Genomic DNA, 16,402 nt, shown 5'->3' with positions numbered 1-16,402 from the left:
TAAGAACCATTTAAACAAAAAATATGACCCTGACTCCCAAACCAACAAGTGGCAGAGAAAACGGTAAAAGAGGGTATTACAAATTAGTCATATCCGTGCTGCGTTCCCGTTTCTTCGGAATTCGCCTAACCATGAGTTTTTGTAATAATTTTTTTATTACAACAATTCTGTAACATCTTTGCAACCAACGATAGCAGCAATACTACTGCCTCTACATTTCTTTATGTTTAACCGTGTGAGTGACCCGTGGAGTATATATATATACACATATATAAAGTGAAGAAAATAAGTATTGGAGCACCTTGCAATTTTGCTATTTCTCCCACTTAGAAATAATGGAGTGGTCTGAAATTTTCATCGTAGGTGCATGTCCACTGTGAGAGAGATATGCTGAAAAGAAAAATCGAGAAATCACAATGCATGATTTTTTATTAATTTATTTGTGTGATAGATATAGCTGGAAATAAGTATTTGAACCCTTGAGAAAATGAATGTTAATATTTGGTACAGTAGCCTTTGTTTGCTATTACATAGGTCACCTGTAGTCTTTCACCAGGTTTGCACACACTGCAGGAGGGATCTTGGCACCCTCCTCTACACAGATCTTCTCTAGATCAATCATGTTTCTGGGCTGTCGCTGAGAAACACTGAGTTTGTGCTCCCTACAAGGATTTTCGATTGGGTTCAGGTCTGGAGACTGGTTCGGCCAAGCTAGAACCTTGATATGCTTCTTACTGAGCCACTCCTTGGTTTTCCTGGCTGTGTGCTTCGGGTCGTTGTCATGTTGTAAGACCCAGCCACGACCCATCTTCAATGCTCTGACTAAAGGAACGAGGTTGTTCCCCAAAATCTCACAATACATGGCCCCAGTCATCCTCTCTTTAAGATAGATAGATAGATAGATAGATAGATACTTTGTTCATCCCCGAAGGGAAATTCACATTTCCAGCAGCATCCAGATAGATAGATAGATAGATAGATAGATAGATAGATAGATAGATAGATAGATAGATAGATAGATAGATAGATAGATAGATAGATAGATAGATAGATAGATAGATAGATAGATAGATAGATACTTTATTCATCCCCGAAGGGAAATTCACATTTCCAGCAGCATCCCTGAGCTGAGAACAGTACAATAATAAAGTCAAAAGAATACAATATATAAATACCCAGTGTGACGTGCAAATGCCCACTGTAGCGTGTTATATAGAGTAACTAAATAGTGCTACACAGAATACATATTGCAGTAAGATTCGGTAATATCCAATGTAGGTGGTGTGGTTTAATTTGGGCCTTTACTCTGCCGGGTGGAGTTAAAGAGCCTCATGGCATGAGGAAGAAAAGATCTCTTCAGTCTGTCCGTAGTACAAGACAGTGACAGCAGTCTGTCGCTGAAACTGCTCTTCTGTCTGGAGATAATGCTGTGTAGTGGATGCGATGGATTGTCCATGATTGACCTCAGCTTTTTCAGTGCTCGTCTCTCAGCTACTGTTGTTAGGCTGTCCAGCTCTTTGCCCACAACAGAGCTCGCTTTCCTAGCCAGTTTATTGAAACGAGAGGCATCCTTCTTGACGCTGCCTCCCCAACACGCTGCCGCATAGAAGAGGGCGCTTGCCACTACTGTCTCATAGAATATTTTCAGGAGCTTTTTGCAGATGTTGAAGGAGGCCAGCCTTCTGAGGAAGTAAAGTCGGCTTTGCCCTTTCCTACATAGAGCTTCTGTGTTGGCAGTCCAGTCCAGTTTGTTATCCAGCTGCACACCCAGGTATTTGTAGGTCTGGACAAATTCTACACATTCTCCCTTGATGGTTACAGGAACCGGGTGAGTTCTGGTTCTCCTGAAGTCCACCACCATCTCTCTGGTCTTGGTGGTGTTTAGGTGCAGGTGGTTTGCGTCGCTCCATCGGACAAAGTCCTGAATCAATTTCCTGTACTCCTCCTCCTGCCCGTTTCTGATACATCCCACGATCGCAGTGCTGTCGGCAAACTTTTGCACATGGCAGGACTCAGAGTTGTACTTAAAGTCCGATGTATATGCAGTGGACTCGTCCTGTCCCATGTACAATTTTGTCTCTGGTGTCTTTAGACAGCTCTTTGGTCTTTGCCAAGTTAAAGTCTTACTGATTGTATGGAGTGGACAGGTGTCTTTATGCAGCTAACCACCCCAAACAGGTGCATCTGATTCAGGATGATATATGGAGTTCAGGCGGACTCCTAATGAGCGGACTAACAGGTCTTTCAGGGTCAGAATTCTAGATGATACACAGGTGTTCAAATACTTATTTGCAGCTGTATCACACAAATAAATTTATAAAAAATCATGCATTGTGATTTCTGAATTTTTGTACACCTACTATGAACATTTCAGACCCCTTTATTATATCCTAGAGGGGGAAATAGCAAAATAGCAGGGTGTCCAAATACTTAATTTCTTCACTGTATATATTTCAAGGTAGATAGCTGGCAGAGAGACAGTAGCATCGCAAGAGAAACATATGCTCTGTTATTTAAGAATAAGTATAATTAAATTGAATAATAACAAAATCCCCCAAAGTTGCACTTTTAGTATTCACTTGAATAATAAGACATAATATACAGTGTGTTTGTACCTTGGTGGTTGTGGCATGTTGTGACACAACCGACGTTATATTATGTTCTCAATTTCAAAATCTGACAAAAAAAGAGTTATTTTCAATAGTAATAAGTATTGTTTTTCCTGTGTACGTCATATACTGAACTTTCCTTTCTTTCTACTAGATTTGAACGCATCATGCCCATACTGCCTGCCTACTCCGGTAGTGGCTACGTGTAATTTTGAGGATAAAAATGGCAGATAGAAAAAACAATAATGCCCCAAACGCTGGCGCTAATTTGTTATTTAGTGGGACTCCGGAGTTTAACTTCAATTTGCCTTTTATGCCTGTAAGTCAAGCGTCTGGTCCGGCGGTGCTGTCAGGAGGTAAGAAGTAATGCCGATAGCTAAAAGGTTAGCATAAAAGCTAACCATTTAGTTGACTTCCGGTTTAGATGTTTACGGTTATTCATTCATTACTGAACTGAGAAAAATAATTAAACATAATAAGATTTTGTTTGGTCATTTTTGACTCAAAATCTGTGGCTGAAAACCATGTAATCTGTTTAGAGTTGATCACAATCTGATTGACACGGATTTAAATAGCCGTAGTTTTGTCACGTTCTATAAAGTATCCTTTTTAAAAAAAGTTTCCGTGACAAAGGTTTTGATGTACTATATACACTGTATTGAAAATTTGTGTACGTAGGTTTAATCTATGTTTTTTTACGGAACATAACTATTTTGCATTATATTTGTTATTTATGACGTCCTCTGAAGGATTGTCTGGGGAGGCACAAAGTTACAAACAAATAAACCTCCATCTCATCCATCATTCGATTGGCAGAGTCAGAAAGCAAATATGTAAACTGTAACATAGAAAAATAATCATTGTCCTACCTTAACTCATTCATGAAGTCTACGCGCTGCTCCATTTGAATAAAAGCATCAACAGATAGATAATCCTCTGTTGTAAAAAAAAATGTCCACGCTTGTTAATACAATCACTTATTTCATAGTCTTGGGCTGAGGTGTGAGCCAAATCAGAATCCTAGGTCTCACTATCGCCATCTGCCATGAGGCAGGAGAATTGCGTGCCTCACACTGCGTCTGCAGACGCTCAGCACAGTATTACATCATATACTACTCCTTTTGAATAAATGCACCAATAGATAAGTAATCCTAACTATTTGTATTGTTTGGGGTTGAAGTGTGCGCTAAATCCGATTCCTTGGTCTCAATATCTTGATCTCAATTTCGCCCTCTTGCCTTGAGGCAAGAGAATTTCTTCTCTCACTCTCCATCTGCTGATGCTCAGCACAGTAATGATATAGATACTAATCATATTAATATTCACAATCTAATGTAAAAAATAAAACTTGTGAAAGCCAATAAAATAACTTTAACACTGGATAAAGGAAACAATTAGGAATATTTGTATTCATATATTTCCACGATGACATAATGCCCCCCTGACTGCACATCACAGTATGTAAAACATATTCGTCAGTGAGTTACGTTTGAGTAGTGACTATTATATCCTTTTCAAAGCACAGACATAACAGTTTAGGCTTTAAAATGTGCATTGTCCCTTTTCAGAGGATTCTACTGAAGTTGGTGAGGAGGACAGCTTTTTGGGTCAGACTTCTGAAAATGCACAAGCTCCGTCTACCTTCAGCTACTTTTCTAACCCAGTAACCAGTGACCCGTTTGCTTCCATTGGCCAACCACCGTGTCCACCACCATTATCTTCAGGATCAGCAATGGGTGCTGCCCCGGCACCTTTTCCTAGCAGTGTTAGCATGGCACCTCGGAAGCCCCCAAGCTCACAGTTGAACACTACTCCTGTTTTCTCCAATACAATGTATCAGAGCCCAATCGGACGCCACACTCCTCCCCCAAGTACAATGACCCCACCACCTCCGCAGATGCAACCACAAAGTCATAATCCATACAGACACACTGCCACCAGCAGCAAAGCTAGTCCTTATATTCCAGCGCCAGAGGTTCTGCCACAAGGCCTCACGTCACAACAATCTCCCTACTCTGTCACTTCTGGGTCACAATCCTTTCCTCTGTCTGGACCCACATTCTCAAAGGTAGGCCTCATACTGACTGTGCTGGATTAGAGTTTTTGTGTTTTCTGAACTATAGAGCACACCCAAAAACCCCCCATTGGCCAGAAATTCGAACATGCACCTTATAATCCGATGTGATCTATATGCAGACGAATATGGAAATGCTATCTGTGCATTTGATCAGTTGATTTTGCTGACTACATTTGAACAACATTAGTTGCAATGGGGATCAAACCCCACAGCAATGGTAAGAGTACCAATAAATCAAACCCGTACAGCAGCGGGGAGAGTGCTCGATCCTATCCACTAGACCACTAGCATTATAGACAACACGTGAAAAGGCATTCGGTCTTGACTCATTTTCACACAATTTTTAGAAAAATGAGATGACAGAAAGTGGTTAAAAATCTCTATAAATTATGTTTCACTTTTTCTTAGCTCAAACTATTGTAAGTGAAAAACGTTTTGAATACATGCGGCCATGAGTTTATATCTATATAAATATTCATTTACGACCCTACTGAGGATAAGTGGTGCAGATAAAGGAATATTTTTATATATATATATATATATATATATATATATATATATGATTGAATTTATTCCCACAATGCCTTTCTCTTCATTCAGTTCTGATTGATCGAATTACTTCCCACAATGCCTTTCTCTTCGTTTAGTTCAGAATCTCATGTATTTTGTAAAGATGCTGCGAGTTGGCAATACAATACTGTACTACAGTGGTCCCGAACCTTTTCTGAACTATGGACCGGTTTGAATTCTGACAATATTCTTGGGCCCGGCCCAATAATAACATCATATCAATTTGGTACTATGACTAAAAATAGTGTGACCACGAGACAAAAGTTCATAATTTTTCATGTGTTGCCTGTATCTTTAGTAGTCCAGTGGATTGGACCCAGAGCGCCACTTTTCGGGATTGATTTCCGTTTCATCCAATCTTTTGCATTCGTGATCAGTGATGTATTTTGATTGGCATATGGTACTTTTTTTTTTAAATATGTGCAACGTTAGTCTTAACTGTAGTTTAAATTCCATGTGCCTTTTGGTCCGGTGCACCTTATTAATGAAAAACATCACAAAATACTTTTTTGGGGGGTGCGCCTTATAGTGTGGACAATACGGTATAAGTTCTTTGGAGATAACGATTAAGCATAGAAAAAACGTTATCGACTTTTTCTCCTCTACTTAGCCTCCTCCCACTCATATACAGACGCCACCACCACTACAGCCACCTTCTCCAGCTAACCCCGCTGGTGCAGTCGTGCCTGCTGGCCTCATGTTGCCATACACCTACAATGTTTACGAGCCTATTCAGCCACACTGGTTCTACTGCAAAATTGTGGAGTCCAAAAATGTGTGGCTTCCTTTCAGCATCATTGACTCGCTCCAGCTTGAGGAGACTTATAACTCAGGTACCGCAAGCATTATCAATTGTTTTGTCCTCTCCCTTATTTTCACTTATAATCATGTCGTAAATGTGGTTAAGATATGAAAAACACATGCTGTTTTATTCTTCTAGTTCAGCCAGATCCAGAAAATGTGATCGTGCGTACAGACGGTGGCAGGTTCGATGTCCATCTGTACGACCGCATGAGGTCAGCAGTGTACTGGGAGGAAGAAGAATCTGAGGTTCGCCGCTGCACTTGGTTTTACAAAGGGGACACTGATAGTCGCTTCATCCCTTACTCTGAGGAGTTCAGCGAGAAACTAGAGGTTTGCCAACCTACTTAATCTAACTAGAAGCTAGCATTGTCCATATAGATATATGATAATTTATCTTCAGCGTTGTTTATCGTAGCATGAATTCATTTATTTTTACAGGCGGAATATAAGAAAGCTGTATCTACCAACCAATGGCATCGTAAACTGGAGTTCCCATCCGGAGAAACCATTGTCATGCACAATCCGAAGGTAAACCAATTGGGTGCATGAAAGTGCTCAACAAAAAATTTCAAAAATTTGCTTCATAGGGTTGGTTGTGTGTTATACTGCATGAATATGCTTTGTGTAGTAAAACTAGTAAAAACACTGGAAAAGTTGTGTTATTCGTGTAAAGAGTTTAAAGATAGAGCCATGATTTTCTGATTGATTGAAATGTAATTGTCAAATTTTCCGCAGGTAATAGTGCAGTTCCAACCTTCTACCATTCCTGATGATTGGGGCGCAAATCAAGATGGACAGACCAGGCCCAGGGTCGTAAAGAGAGGGATTGATGATGACCACGATCAAGTCCCTGATGGTAGGCAGGTCAATTTAAATCTCATCTTGGGCTTTCTTGTGTAGATATAAAATGTGCTCTCAAACTTATGGGTTGACTTGGACAATTCGTTAACCCAAGCACAAGTAGAAACACATTGATTTGAGAATGTTATTTTTCAAACGATGAAAGTAATAGCAAGAAATGTTCAGCTATCATGACAAAAATAGACAATTGCACTGCCAAGAAAGAAAAACAAAGAAACAAATTCTCTTCCCAGGCGAGCTTGCAAAAGCAGACCATCTTGTATTCATGGTTCATGGAATTGGTCCGGTATGTGACCTGAGGTTTCGAAGCATGGTTGAATGTGGTGAGTTCATTCTTACTATTTTTGCAGCTTGTTTTGTGTCTGTCTTGCAGCGTACACATCTGAAACATTTGTTTGAATAATTTGCATGTGTTTACCTATAGGATTATTTATGGACATTTTATAACACGTAGTTTAATAAACATTAAGTGCCCTTGTAGATTTTTTTAAATACCACCAAATTTGTTTAAAATTATGCATTTTTAATGAGTATGCCAATAAAATTCAAGCATATTAAAATACGAGTAAATCTACTATAAAAGGTTTATAGTATTGACTATCATATAACTGATGCTGTACTGCATTTTTAGTGGACGACTTCCGCAGTGTCTCTCTTAAGCTCCTGCAGAGCCACTTTAAAACTCCTTTGGACAATCACACTATCAGCCGCGTTGAGTTCCTTCCCGTCCATTGGCACACCGCTCTACACGGAGATGCCACAGGGGTGGACAGGTAAGGCCACCATCCGTCCTTGAGATGTGCAAAATGTCATCTCGTGAGAGAAAAGTCCTTTTTCTGGAGAACTGTATGTTTTTTTGCAGGAGGATAAAAAAAATTACATTGCCCAGTACTGGACGATTGCGACACTTTACAAATGAGACGTTGTTGGACGTGCTATTCTATAACAGTCCCACATACTGCCAGACTATCATGGACACAGTTGCTTTCGAGATTAACCGACTTTACGCCCTTTTCATGGAGAGAAACCCTGATTACAAAGGAGCAGTTTCTGTCGCTGGGCACAGCTTGGGTAAGAATAATGCCAAACATTTTATTGAGAATATATTGCAGTTAGCAAAGGTTTAGCAAATCTTAGCCCTCGGTCTTTTTCAGCAGTGTTGTGTACATTTCCAACAACATGCATCAGGTTGACTTAAAGGTAGTGTCTGCAACTTGAAATTGTGCTTCTCTCTGCCGCTATCTTCTCGCTTAAAGTCATAATCTTGCAGACTTAGTCAGCTCTACCCTCAAGTACTAATGAACTTGTATTTTTTCATCTTTTGGAGGGTTTGGGTTGGTGTTTGAACTTTATTTGGCCATTTTCAGGCTACAATAACAAAAACCTCCCACACGAGCATAAAATCACTCTCCACTCCACTACCCTCTCTCCCTTTCCTGCATCCTAGTGAGTTGCGAGTCCCGGGACAGCGGTCTTTGAAGTAAGAGAAATGCAAATGGAAACAGTGGAAAGAAAAGTCTTAAGCCTTTTTTAAGTCCGTAAGGCATTGTTAATACATACTTAATAGAGAAAATATTTTACTTTTTAAGGACACCTCAAATGATGCACACCACCTTTAAAACTATAATATATACATGTTCGAAAGGGAGTAGGAAGAAGCTTAAGCTTATTAAATCCTACCCCCTTTGACTTCAATATTATTGTTTCTCACAGTTGGCTCTCCTGTGTATTTACATACAACAAACACCTCTCAAATATGCATTTACATTTACATTGGCTCAGTGGAAACACAGTCTCATTATAATCATCACCACCATCACTACTTCCATCACTTTTTTCCATCATCATTATCATCATGACTATTTCCATACATTTTCAGAATACTGTATGATTAGAGTATCTATTATGATAAAATAGTTCTCTTGGGTGCTCATGGTGAAACTGACTGCTATGTGGTGTGTGTTGTTCTTTGGAACCGCTACTTTAGGGGGACCACCATTCTTGACTGTCCTGATCTGTGCAATAAAAATACATGGTATGGGAGCTTGAGCCAGATGCCTCCTACATCAAGCTCCCAATTGTCTGCCCTATCTCTGAGATGTGAAGGATAGATAGATAGATACTTTGTTCATCCATGTCTGTTTTGTGTTCTTTTTAAGATGTATATCTACTGTATGTGATTGTATCCCCGTTTATTTAGATTTTTTTTCACCATCTTCACCAAAATATTTATTCACTTCATAGTTTTTTGTTTATAAATATATGTCCAGATTGTGATGGATTTGTATAGTATGATGGTGACAATTAGATAATAACACTGGTCAACAATAGCTGTTAGGTTATCAGCCATTGGTTGTGGCTCAACTACAGTTGTGTTATAGAAATTAGATGGTCTCTTTGCAGGTAGAAAAATGCCGCAAAGAGGGCCTAAAAAAACGTCTGTGTTAAAGCGTAAGGCGGGGACACTGTATCCTGAGGGTCTACTTTAATTATATTGGTAACTTAAACTTCACAATAAAAGGCATACGGTAAATTGCTATTGCCTTTGCAGGATCACTTATCCTCTTTGATTTGCTGTCAAATCAGAAGACTGACTTGATACCTTCAGAGCCTGTCATTAACGGAGAAGCTCAACAGGTGAATGTCATGCTTTTTGATAAATCACTCATCACAGCCACATATACTTCAAAGCAGTACAAAAGTGTTACTTTGAAATCCAGGTGCCAGCCTCGGTTACTCAAGCCGCCCCCCTTCCAGCTACAGATGAAGAGGCCAAGGAAGAGCATTTGGAGGACCTTTCCGCTGTGCTGGAACATCTCGGCTTGTCTGACTACAAGAGCACCTTTGACGAAGAAAAGATAGACATTGAATCTTTCGTAAGTGAACAAAAAGCGTAAGGAGTCGGTCGGAAGGTTTACTGCAAGTTTGGGCAATCTACACTCTGACCATTATGCTTTGAACGTAGCCCGGCGGGCTAAGACAATTAAAATACCATTTTGAAAAGTACTACCGACAATTTTACCCCTTTTACTGCAATTTCCAAGTTTTTTCAAAAGCTAGCACAATCAAACCACACTGAACATTGTCGGGAGTACATTACCAGGAGGTAGAGCACTTTACCCTGGATCAAGAGGTTGCAGGTACGGTTCCCAGCTCCTCCGTGTTATATGTCGAAGTGTCCTTGGTCAGGCCATTAATTCCCTAATGCTGGTAGTTGCCTGCATGGCTGACACAGCTACCGGTTAGATAGATAGATACATAGATAGATACTTTATTGATCCCCGTAGGGAAATTCACACTTCCAGCTGTATCCTTTTGTTGAAAATAAAACAAAATAAATTAAAAGGAATATAATACATAAATACCCAATGTAACGTGTTGATATAGAGTATTTAGATAGTGCTACATAAAATACACACTAATGAATTAGTTAGTGTGTAAAAGGGAAAAGTGTGAAGCACATTGTAAAGCACTTTGGGAGGTGTTCATTGTCTTGAAAAGCGCTATATAAATACAGACTATTTACATCCATGAAGGCTTCTCTTTTTAATGTTTACTCCTTTTCAAGTTGACATTCAAGCCCTTCTTTAAAAATGAGTGGACCAAAGAACTGAAAATGGGCATTTCAGTGTTTAATGAATGCTGATCATTTTATAACACAGAAGCTCGGTCCCCATTGGTAGCCTTTAACAAGCTCATGAATCAGCTGTGATGAATTGTTGATAAAATAAGTCTCATGCTCATGTCAATTTTCACATTTTTTGTAAATCACAAAAGCATCACAGTTGCACTTTAATGAATACTGCTCTAAAGGCTTCAATTCAAATGATGTACCGTATTTTCACAACTTTAAGCACCGGGTTATAGGGCGCACCCCCCAAAAATAGTTTTTGGTCCTATATTTTCCATACATAAGGCGCACCGGATTATAAGGCGCTACAATGGGAACGTCGACAAAACAGTCAGATAGTTCAGTCAAACTTATTACCCCCTTAACATTCCGAAAGCTTGCAAAGACGCAAATACGTGTCTCACACATGTACGGACACAGTGTCTGTACGATGTCACCAATCACTCAAATGCATCGTTCCACATATTCGGAAGGTTAAAGTTTTGGATTCAAGAAATGCAAACCATTTCTTAGTTTCCATTTTATTTTTCGCTGGTAACTGTGTGGACAGCAAAGTAAGAATTTTATTGTGCAGGGAAACGTGGTTCTTTACTGTGCATATGACAATAAACACTTTGAATTGAATTTAGTTTAAAAATAGACTAATCACAGAAACATCAAGATCGTTTTAAAACAAAATACCGGAAAAATATAAAGCCGCATAGCTCACCTAAGTTCTCTTGCAGCAATCACGTTCAATAATGATACGCAACCATGGTCTTCTTACAACCGTGAGTGTAGTAAATCCAACCGTGTAAAATATTTGCACATACAGACTAGTTAAAAATGTTTTCTCTGTGCCGTAGTGCAACCCAACATGTGATTCACATTCAGCTTTTTCGGCCAATTGCAGGCTTTATTTTGCCGTTTAAACCTATGCCAGCCTGTAAATGATAAAAAGGATCAGCCTCCTTTACCCCCGAATAACTTTAGCCAATAGTGACTGATTCAAATGATGATTGACACATTGGTTAGGAAATTAAACACTGGTGTATATATATCCCAACATACACCGCGGACTACTTCGCCTTCGGGGGAAAATCTAGTAGGCGGCTGCTTGCCTTAGTTGCAAGACTTTGCGACTTAATATTGATGTATATATAAGGCGCACTGTATTATAAGGCGCATGGTCAGCTTTTGAAAAAAACAAAGGCTTATAGGTGCGCCTTATAGTCGTGAAAATACGGTAAATGTGTATGTAATTTACTGTAGCTACAATTACTTCACAGTATTTTGTAGTTGTTCTAAATTGTACTCACTTTATCCAATAAAACAAAACAACATGCCAAGAGTTGTGTCACAAAAATCAAATATCAGGTAATCAAAAAAAACGCTCCTCAGCTATTGCACTTAATTTGTCTGATGCATTTAATAAAATTCAATGCTTAAGAATGGGATATATTTTGTCATCTTGCTTTAAGTCCTTCTGTTTTAAGATCAATTTGGTGAAATGGATTTGTATCATCAGATACTTCAAATCAATCAATTGTTCTTTTTCCTTCTGGTCTACCCAGAAGCCAATGGGGCTCTCAAGTATTCCCACAGCTGGTCTACTGACATGTTTTGATTGAAATGTTTTTAGTGTAATAGTCTTAACTGATTTTTTTCTTTAATTCACTTATCGGTATTTTTCAGCTCATGTGTACTATAGAAGACTTGAAAGAAATGGGAATACCGCTCGGCCCCCGGAAGAAAATCACCAAATTTGTCAAGGAAAGAGTGGCTAAACAGGCAAGTCCATTAAACGAATATTCAGAATCTGAGCCACGAAAACACATATCTTGGTTGCTAACTGCTCAGGAGAAGAAAGCTGAGGCTCAGGTGGTCAGTCAGCTTGAAGAACCTGCACAAGCAGCTTTGTCAGTTCCAGAGAATACTCTACCTGCGGGTGTATCTTCCGTCCACGTCAACTACAACTACTTCGAAGTCGGCACTGGGCAGGTACATGTTGTACTGCTTAAATGAATAAAAATGATTGTCCTTCTTCACTAGTTGTTGTACATATATCATGATATGCTTCCCAGGTGTCTGTTGTCTACCACAATCTAGACTTCAATCCTTTGAATTTCTTTGCGCTGGGCTCCCCAGTTGGCATGTTCTTAACTGTCAGAGGCCTGGAAAAGATTGAAGAGAATTATCAGCTACCGACGTGTAAAGGATTCTTCAATATTTACCATCCGGTAGGCATTCGGCTTTATTGTCTATCCAAGTTGGCTTTAAATTAATCCGGCGTAGGGCTTGCTGACTCATTGACTTAAGTCTAAAACATTTATGTCCGGACCAGCTTCACAAGACTGACTTGTTACTGTCGCTTATGTGTTTCAGTTGGACCCAGTAGCATACCGGATTGAGCCTATGATAATCCCAGACTTTGACTTGAAGCCTGTTTTGATACCACATCACAAAGGAAGGAAAAGACTGCATCTTGGTATGAAAAAAAGATTGCCGGCTGTACAGTGGCCCCTCTTTATACGAGATGAATTTGTTGTTGTATAGAGCTCGTATCTGGAATTTCCCCCATAAGAAGTAACTGAAAACGAATTAATCTGTTCTCAGCCTCCTAAAACCATCCAAGTTAATAGCTATAAAACACATCCTCTATGATCACTGACACACATTCACAAGCACTCATTATGGAGGAAGCCGGCAGTTCTAAAGGAGGCGTATGCATGGTGAGACAGCCAAGTACATCAGGCAGAAGGCAGGCTGAAGTTGAAAGATGTCATCGGAAATGCACGCATAGGGCGTCAGGGACTAGGGTCTACCCATTTCCAGCAATGGTCAAAAGCTGATCCAAGGCAGAGGAGAGACATGGTGCAGGCCAAGGTCTGCCAATTGGAGGAGGAAGGCAGGTGGTCCAGGGCTGTGGAGCTAGGAGTCCAAGGAGCCTGGACGAAGTGGGACCTTCCAAAGCAAAGGATCACCTGGCCAGAACACTGGAGGTTGAAACCTTTACGGATCTCTTTCTTGCTCCGTTCAGTGTACGACACCCTTCCAACACCAACCAACCTGTACAGGTGTGGGTTGAGGGAGGACCCACAGTGCAGGCTATGTGGTGGGAGAAGGACACTTGCGCACATACTGGCAGGATGCCAGACTGCTCTTAGCCAGGGCAGATACCGCTGGCGCCACGACGAGGTCCTCGGTGCACTGGCTTACAACTTGGAACAGGAAAGGCGGAAGAAGCAACCAATCTCAACCTAGTCCAACACATTCCATCCAGTTCTTTAGGGAAGGGGAGAAACCAACATCCTCAAGAAGAGCCTTCTGAAAACAGCACCAGCATGGCATTAGGGTAGACCTGGGAAGGAAATTACACTTTCCCCAGGTAGTGCAAACTTCCTTTAGGCCAGATATCGTGATTTGGTCAGAAGAGGCCCAAAAGATCATCCTTATTGAGCTAACTGTACCGTGGGAAGATGGATGCAGCGAAGCCCATGAAAGGAAAAATGCCAAATATCAAGAACTGGTCTAACAGTGCAGGGACATGGGATGGAAGACCTGGCTATTCCCAGTGGAGGTCGGGTGCAGGGGCTTCCCAGCACAGTCTGTATGGGACACATTAACAGTTCTGGGAATAAGTGGAAGGGAGAGAAAGGCAGCTGCCCATAGGGTGGGGGAAGCTGCAGAGAGAGCCTCTTGCTGGCTCTGGAGTAGGAGAGAGGAGTTTAGCCGGGGACCAGGAGAAGATGGCCACTGACAGGCCTTCACTGCCGGGCCGCCAACTTGAGGGCGTTGTGGTTTAGGGTCGAAACGCCCAGTGACAGTTGGACACCACCTGATGACATCTTCTCCTGGTCGAAGGCTACAGTCACTGTTTGAGCGACTGTAAATTTAGCACTTATTTGAAGTGTATGTAATAGTGATGGAGGAGTGAAGGAAAAGGAGAGAGCACGATAAAACTAAAACACAAGGGCACGGGATCATGTCTGTATGGCATTAGACGCACCTGCTAACTGGGACGAGCTGGTGCTGGCGGTTAGCCATCTCGATCAATCCTGCCTTCTAATGGTAGTGTCTGGAACTCCTCTTGTATGTTGGGCAAGATTTTTGCTAAAAAGACATCTGGTATCCAGAATATATCGTAACTAGAGTAGCTCGTATGCAGAGGGGCCATTGTGTTTTGTACTGACTCTATTTTCATGTCCCAGAGCTGAAGGAGAGTCTTTCCAGGATGGGCTCGGACCTGAAGCAAGGTTTCATCAGTTCGTTGAAGACCGCGTGGCAGACACTTAACGATTTTGCTCGCGCCCACACTTCATCCGCTCAACTTCAGGCAGAATTGGCCATGGTGGCTAATCAAATTGAAGAGCAGGAGAAAAGAGCGCAGGATTGTGAGCCTCTCTCATACACAGGTGCCGATAAAATATTTATGGCCGGATTTCGAATTCCATACTCTCTTGATACCCATTAATACTGGCTTCCTGTTTCAGAGCAAAAAACTCCCGAGATCCTTGAAACACAAAAGGAAGAGGAGTCTCAGGTCAAGGTCGGGATGCTGAATGGCGGGAACCGGATCGACTTTGTCCTGCAGGAGAAGCCCATTGAGAGTTTTAACGAGTACCTGTTCGCCCTCCAGAGTCATCTCTGCTACTGGTAAAAGACTTCATTTAAGAGTCTGGTCATGCACTGATCCTCATCTCCAAGAGTCAAATGTTATCTATTGAGCATTTTACTGTTCTCATACTTTCCCTTTTTTCCTCTTGCGTTGATCTAAAATAAGGGTCGGGAACCTTTTTGACCTAAAGACAGTGTCTGAAACTCATGACAAAAAGTTAGCGGACACCAGGGCAGACAACTCTGAAAAGTTGCCTGCCCAGCCATAAAGTTACCTGCCCCTATTTTCACAAGTTGAAACACAATAAGACGACTCATCGCAAAAAAAAAACCCATTGTTGCAAAGTAATGAGGATTGATAATCAGAATATATAACAAAACACCCCTTTGATTTAAATTTATTATAAATCTTCTTATTACATTCATTGCATGTATATGACCTCGCTGTTTTCCATCTGCCATCAGTATGAACCGGTATTTACTCACCTATATACATGCAATGTTTCCGTTGCGTCATCTGCTACAAGCCACGTGAACTCCTCTTTCCACGATGCTTTTAATGTACGTTTACGTTTTGTAGCGTCGACATTTTTTTCAGCTTCTTGTGAATATTTCTTCTGGGTCTGAGGTTTTGGCTTGATTCCTAACCACTTATCAATTTTTCTTGTGTTCTCTTTGCGTCTACTTTGGAAAATGATATGAATATGCACGACCTTATAACGCTCGGGAGAGTTCGGAAGGGCGAAGTTATTCGATGCAGGCTTCTGAATGGCTCTTGAATCTTTTGAATTTTTTTTTCTTGAAAAAGTTGTCGGCCACCCGGGCAGAGACGTTTTGGGAATTGTACGCCCGACGTAAAAGATGCACGCCCCTGATGTCCGGGCAGATGTTTTTTCAGACACTGCTAAAGAGCCATGAAACAATGCTTCAGTGAGAAGCCACACCATATAATTTATATGAATTCAAAAATATCTTTTCTTTTCTTTCTCAAAAACAGAACGTATAGTGTTCTCCTACTGAACGAATAACTAATACTGAATAACATTTGTGTTTTATAGGGAGTCTGAAGACACCGCCCTGCTCATCCTCAAAGAAATCTACAAAAGCCTGGGGGTCCAGCCAGAACATGTACATTAGCAAAATAAACCCCCTTCTTAAATCATTCAATTTTGTTTATTTTGTACCGTTTCCCTGGATTTAATGTGCTCTTTTATTGTCCCTCTGTGGGATTCACTGTATGCAAATGTGTAAAAG

At 40.7% G+C, this 16,402-nt stretch overlaps 1 protein-coding gene across 3 annotated transcripts; it reads left to right on the top strand.

The window, feature by feature from the left end:
- Positions 1 to 2,765: 2,765 nt before the first annotated feature.
- Positions 2,766 to 16,310, top strand: sec23ip (SEC23 interacting protein). Of its 3 annotated transcripts, XM_088350895.1 has the most exons (18): positions 2,767 to 2,965; positions 4,178 to 4,677; positions 5,867 to 6,089; positions 6,197 to 6,390; positions 6,499 to 6,588; positions 6,796 to 6,916; positions 7,155 to 7,244; positions 7,553 to 7,694; positions 7,784 to 7,992; positions 9,473 to 9,558; positions 9,642 to 9,797; positions 12,227 to 12,322; positions 12,392 to 12,532; positions 12,616 to 12,771; positions 12,917 to 13,019; positions 14,743 to 14,946; positions 15,025 to 15,187; positions 16,207 to 16,310. In XM_088350895.1, the coding sequence occupies exons 1-18, from the start codon at positions 2,833 to 2,835 to the stop codon at positions 16,283 to 16,285; spliced, it is 2,886 nt and encodes a 961-aa protein (XP_088207021.1). In that variant the 5' UTR covers positions 2,767 to 2,832; the 3' UTR covers positions 16,286 to 16,310. The 3 variants fall into 3 exon arrangements, with proteins under 3 accessions (XP_088207020.1, XP_088207021.1, XP_088207019.1); XM_088350894.1 differs by having other exon boundaries at positions 2,766 to 2,965; positions 5,888 to 6,089; positions 12,227 to 12,532; XM_088350893.1 differs by having other exon boundaries at positions 12,227 to 12,532.
- The last annotated feature ends 92 nt before the right edge of the window (positions 16,311 to 16,402 follow it).

Source organism: Urocampus carinirostris, chromosome 13, assembly GCF_059441175.1.
Source record: "Urocampus carinirostris isolate Australia breed hairy pipefish chromosome 13, RoL_Ucar_1.0, whole genome shotgun sequence".
Classification (NCBI taxonomy): domain Eukaryota; kingdom Metazoa; phylum Chordata; class Actinopteri; order Syngnathiformes; family Syngnathidae; genus Urocampus; species Urocampus carinirostris.
Note: the sequence above shows the minus strand (reverse complement) of the source record. Positions and strands in the feature narration are given on the sequence as shown.

Excerpts from the sequence above, each read along its gene's own strand:
- sec23ip (XM_088350893.1), top strand. The coding sequence starts at position 2,833 with ATGGCAGATAGAAAAAACAATAATGCCCCAAACGCTGGCGCTAATTTG. Across the intron at positions 7,245-7,552 it reads TCGAAGCATGGTTGAATGTG|TGGACGACTTCCGCAGTGTC; the intron begins GTGAGTTCATTC and ends CTGCATTTTTAG. Across the intron at positions 9,798-12,226 it reads AGATAGACATTGAATCTTTC|CTCATGTGTACTATAGAAGA; the intron begins GTAAGTGAACAA and ends GGTATTTTTCAG.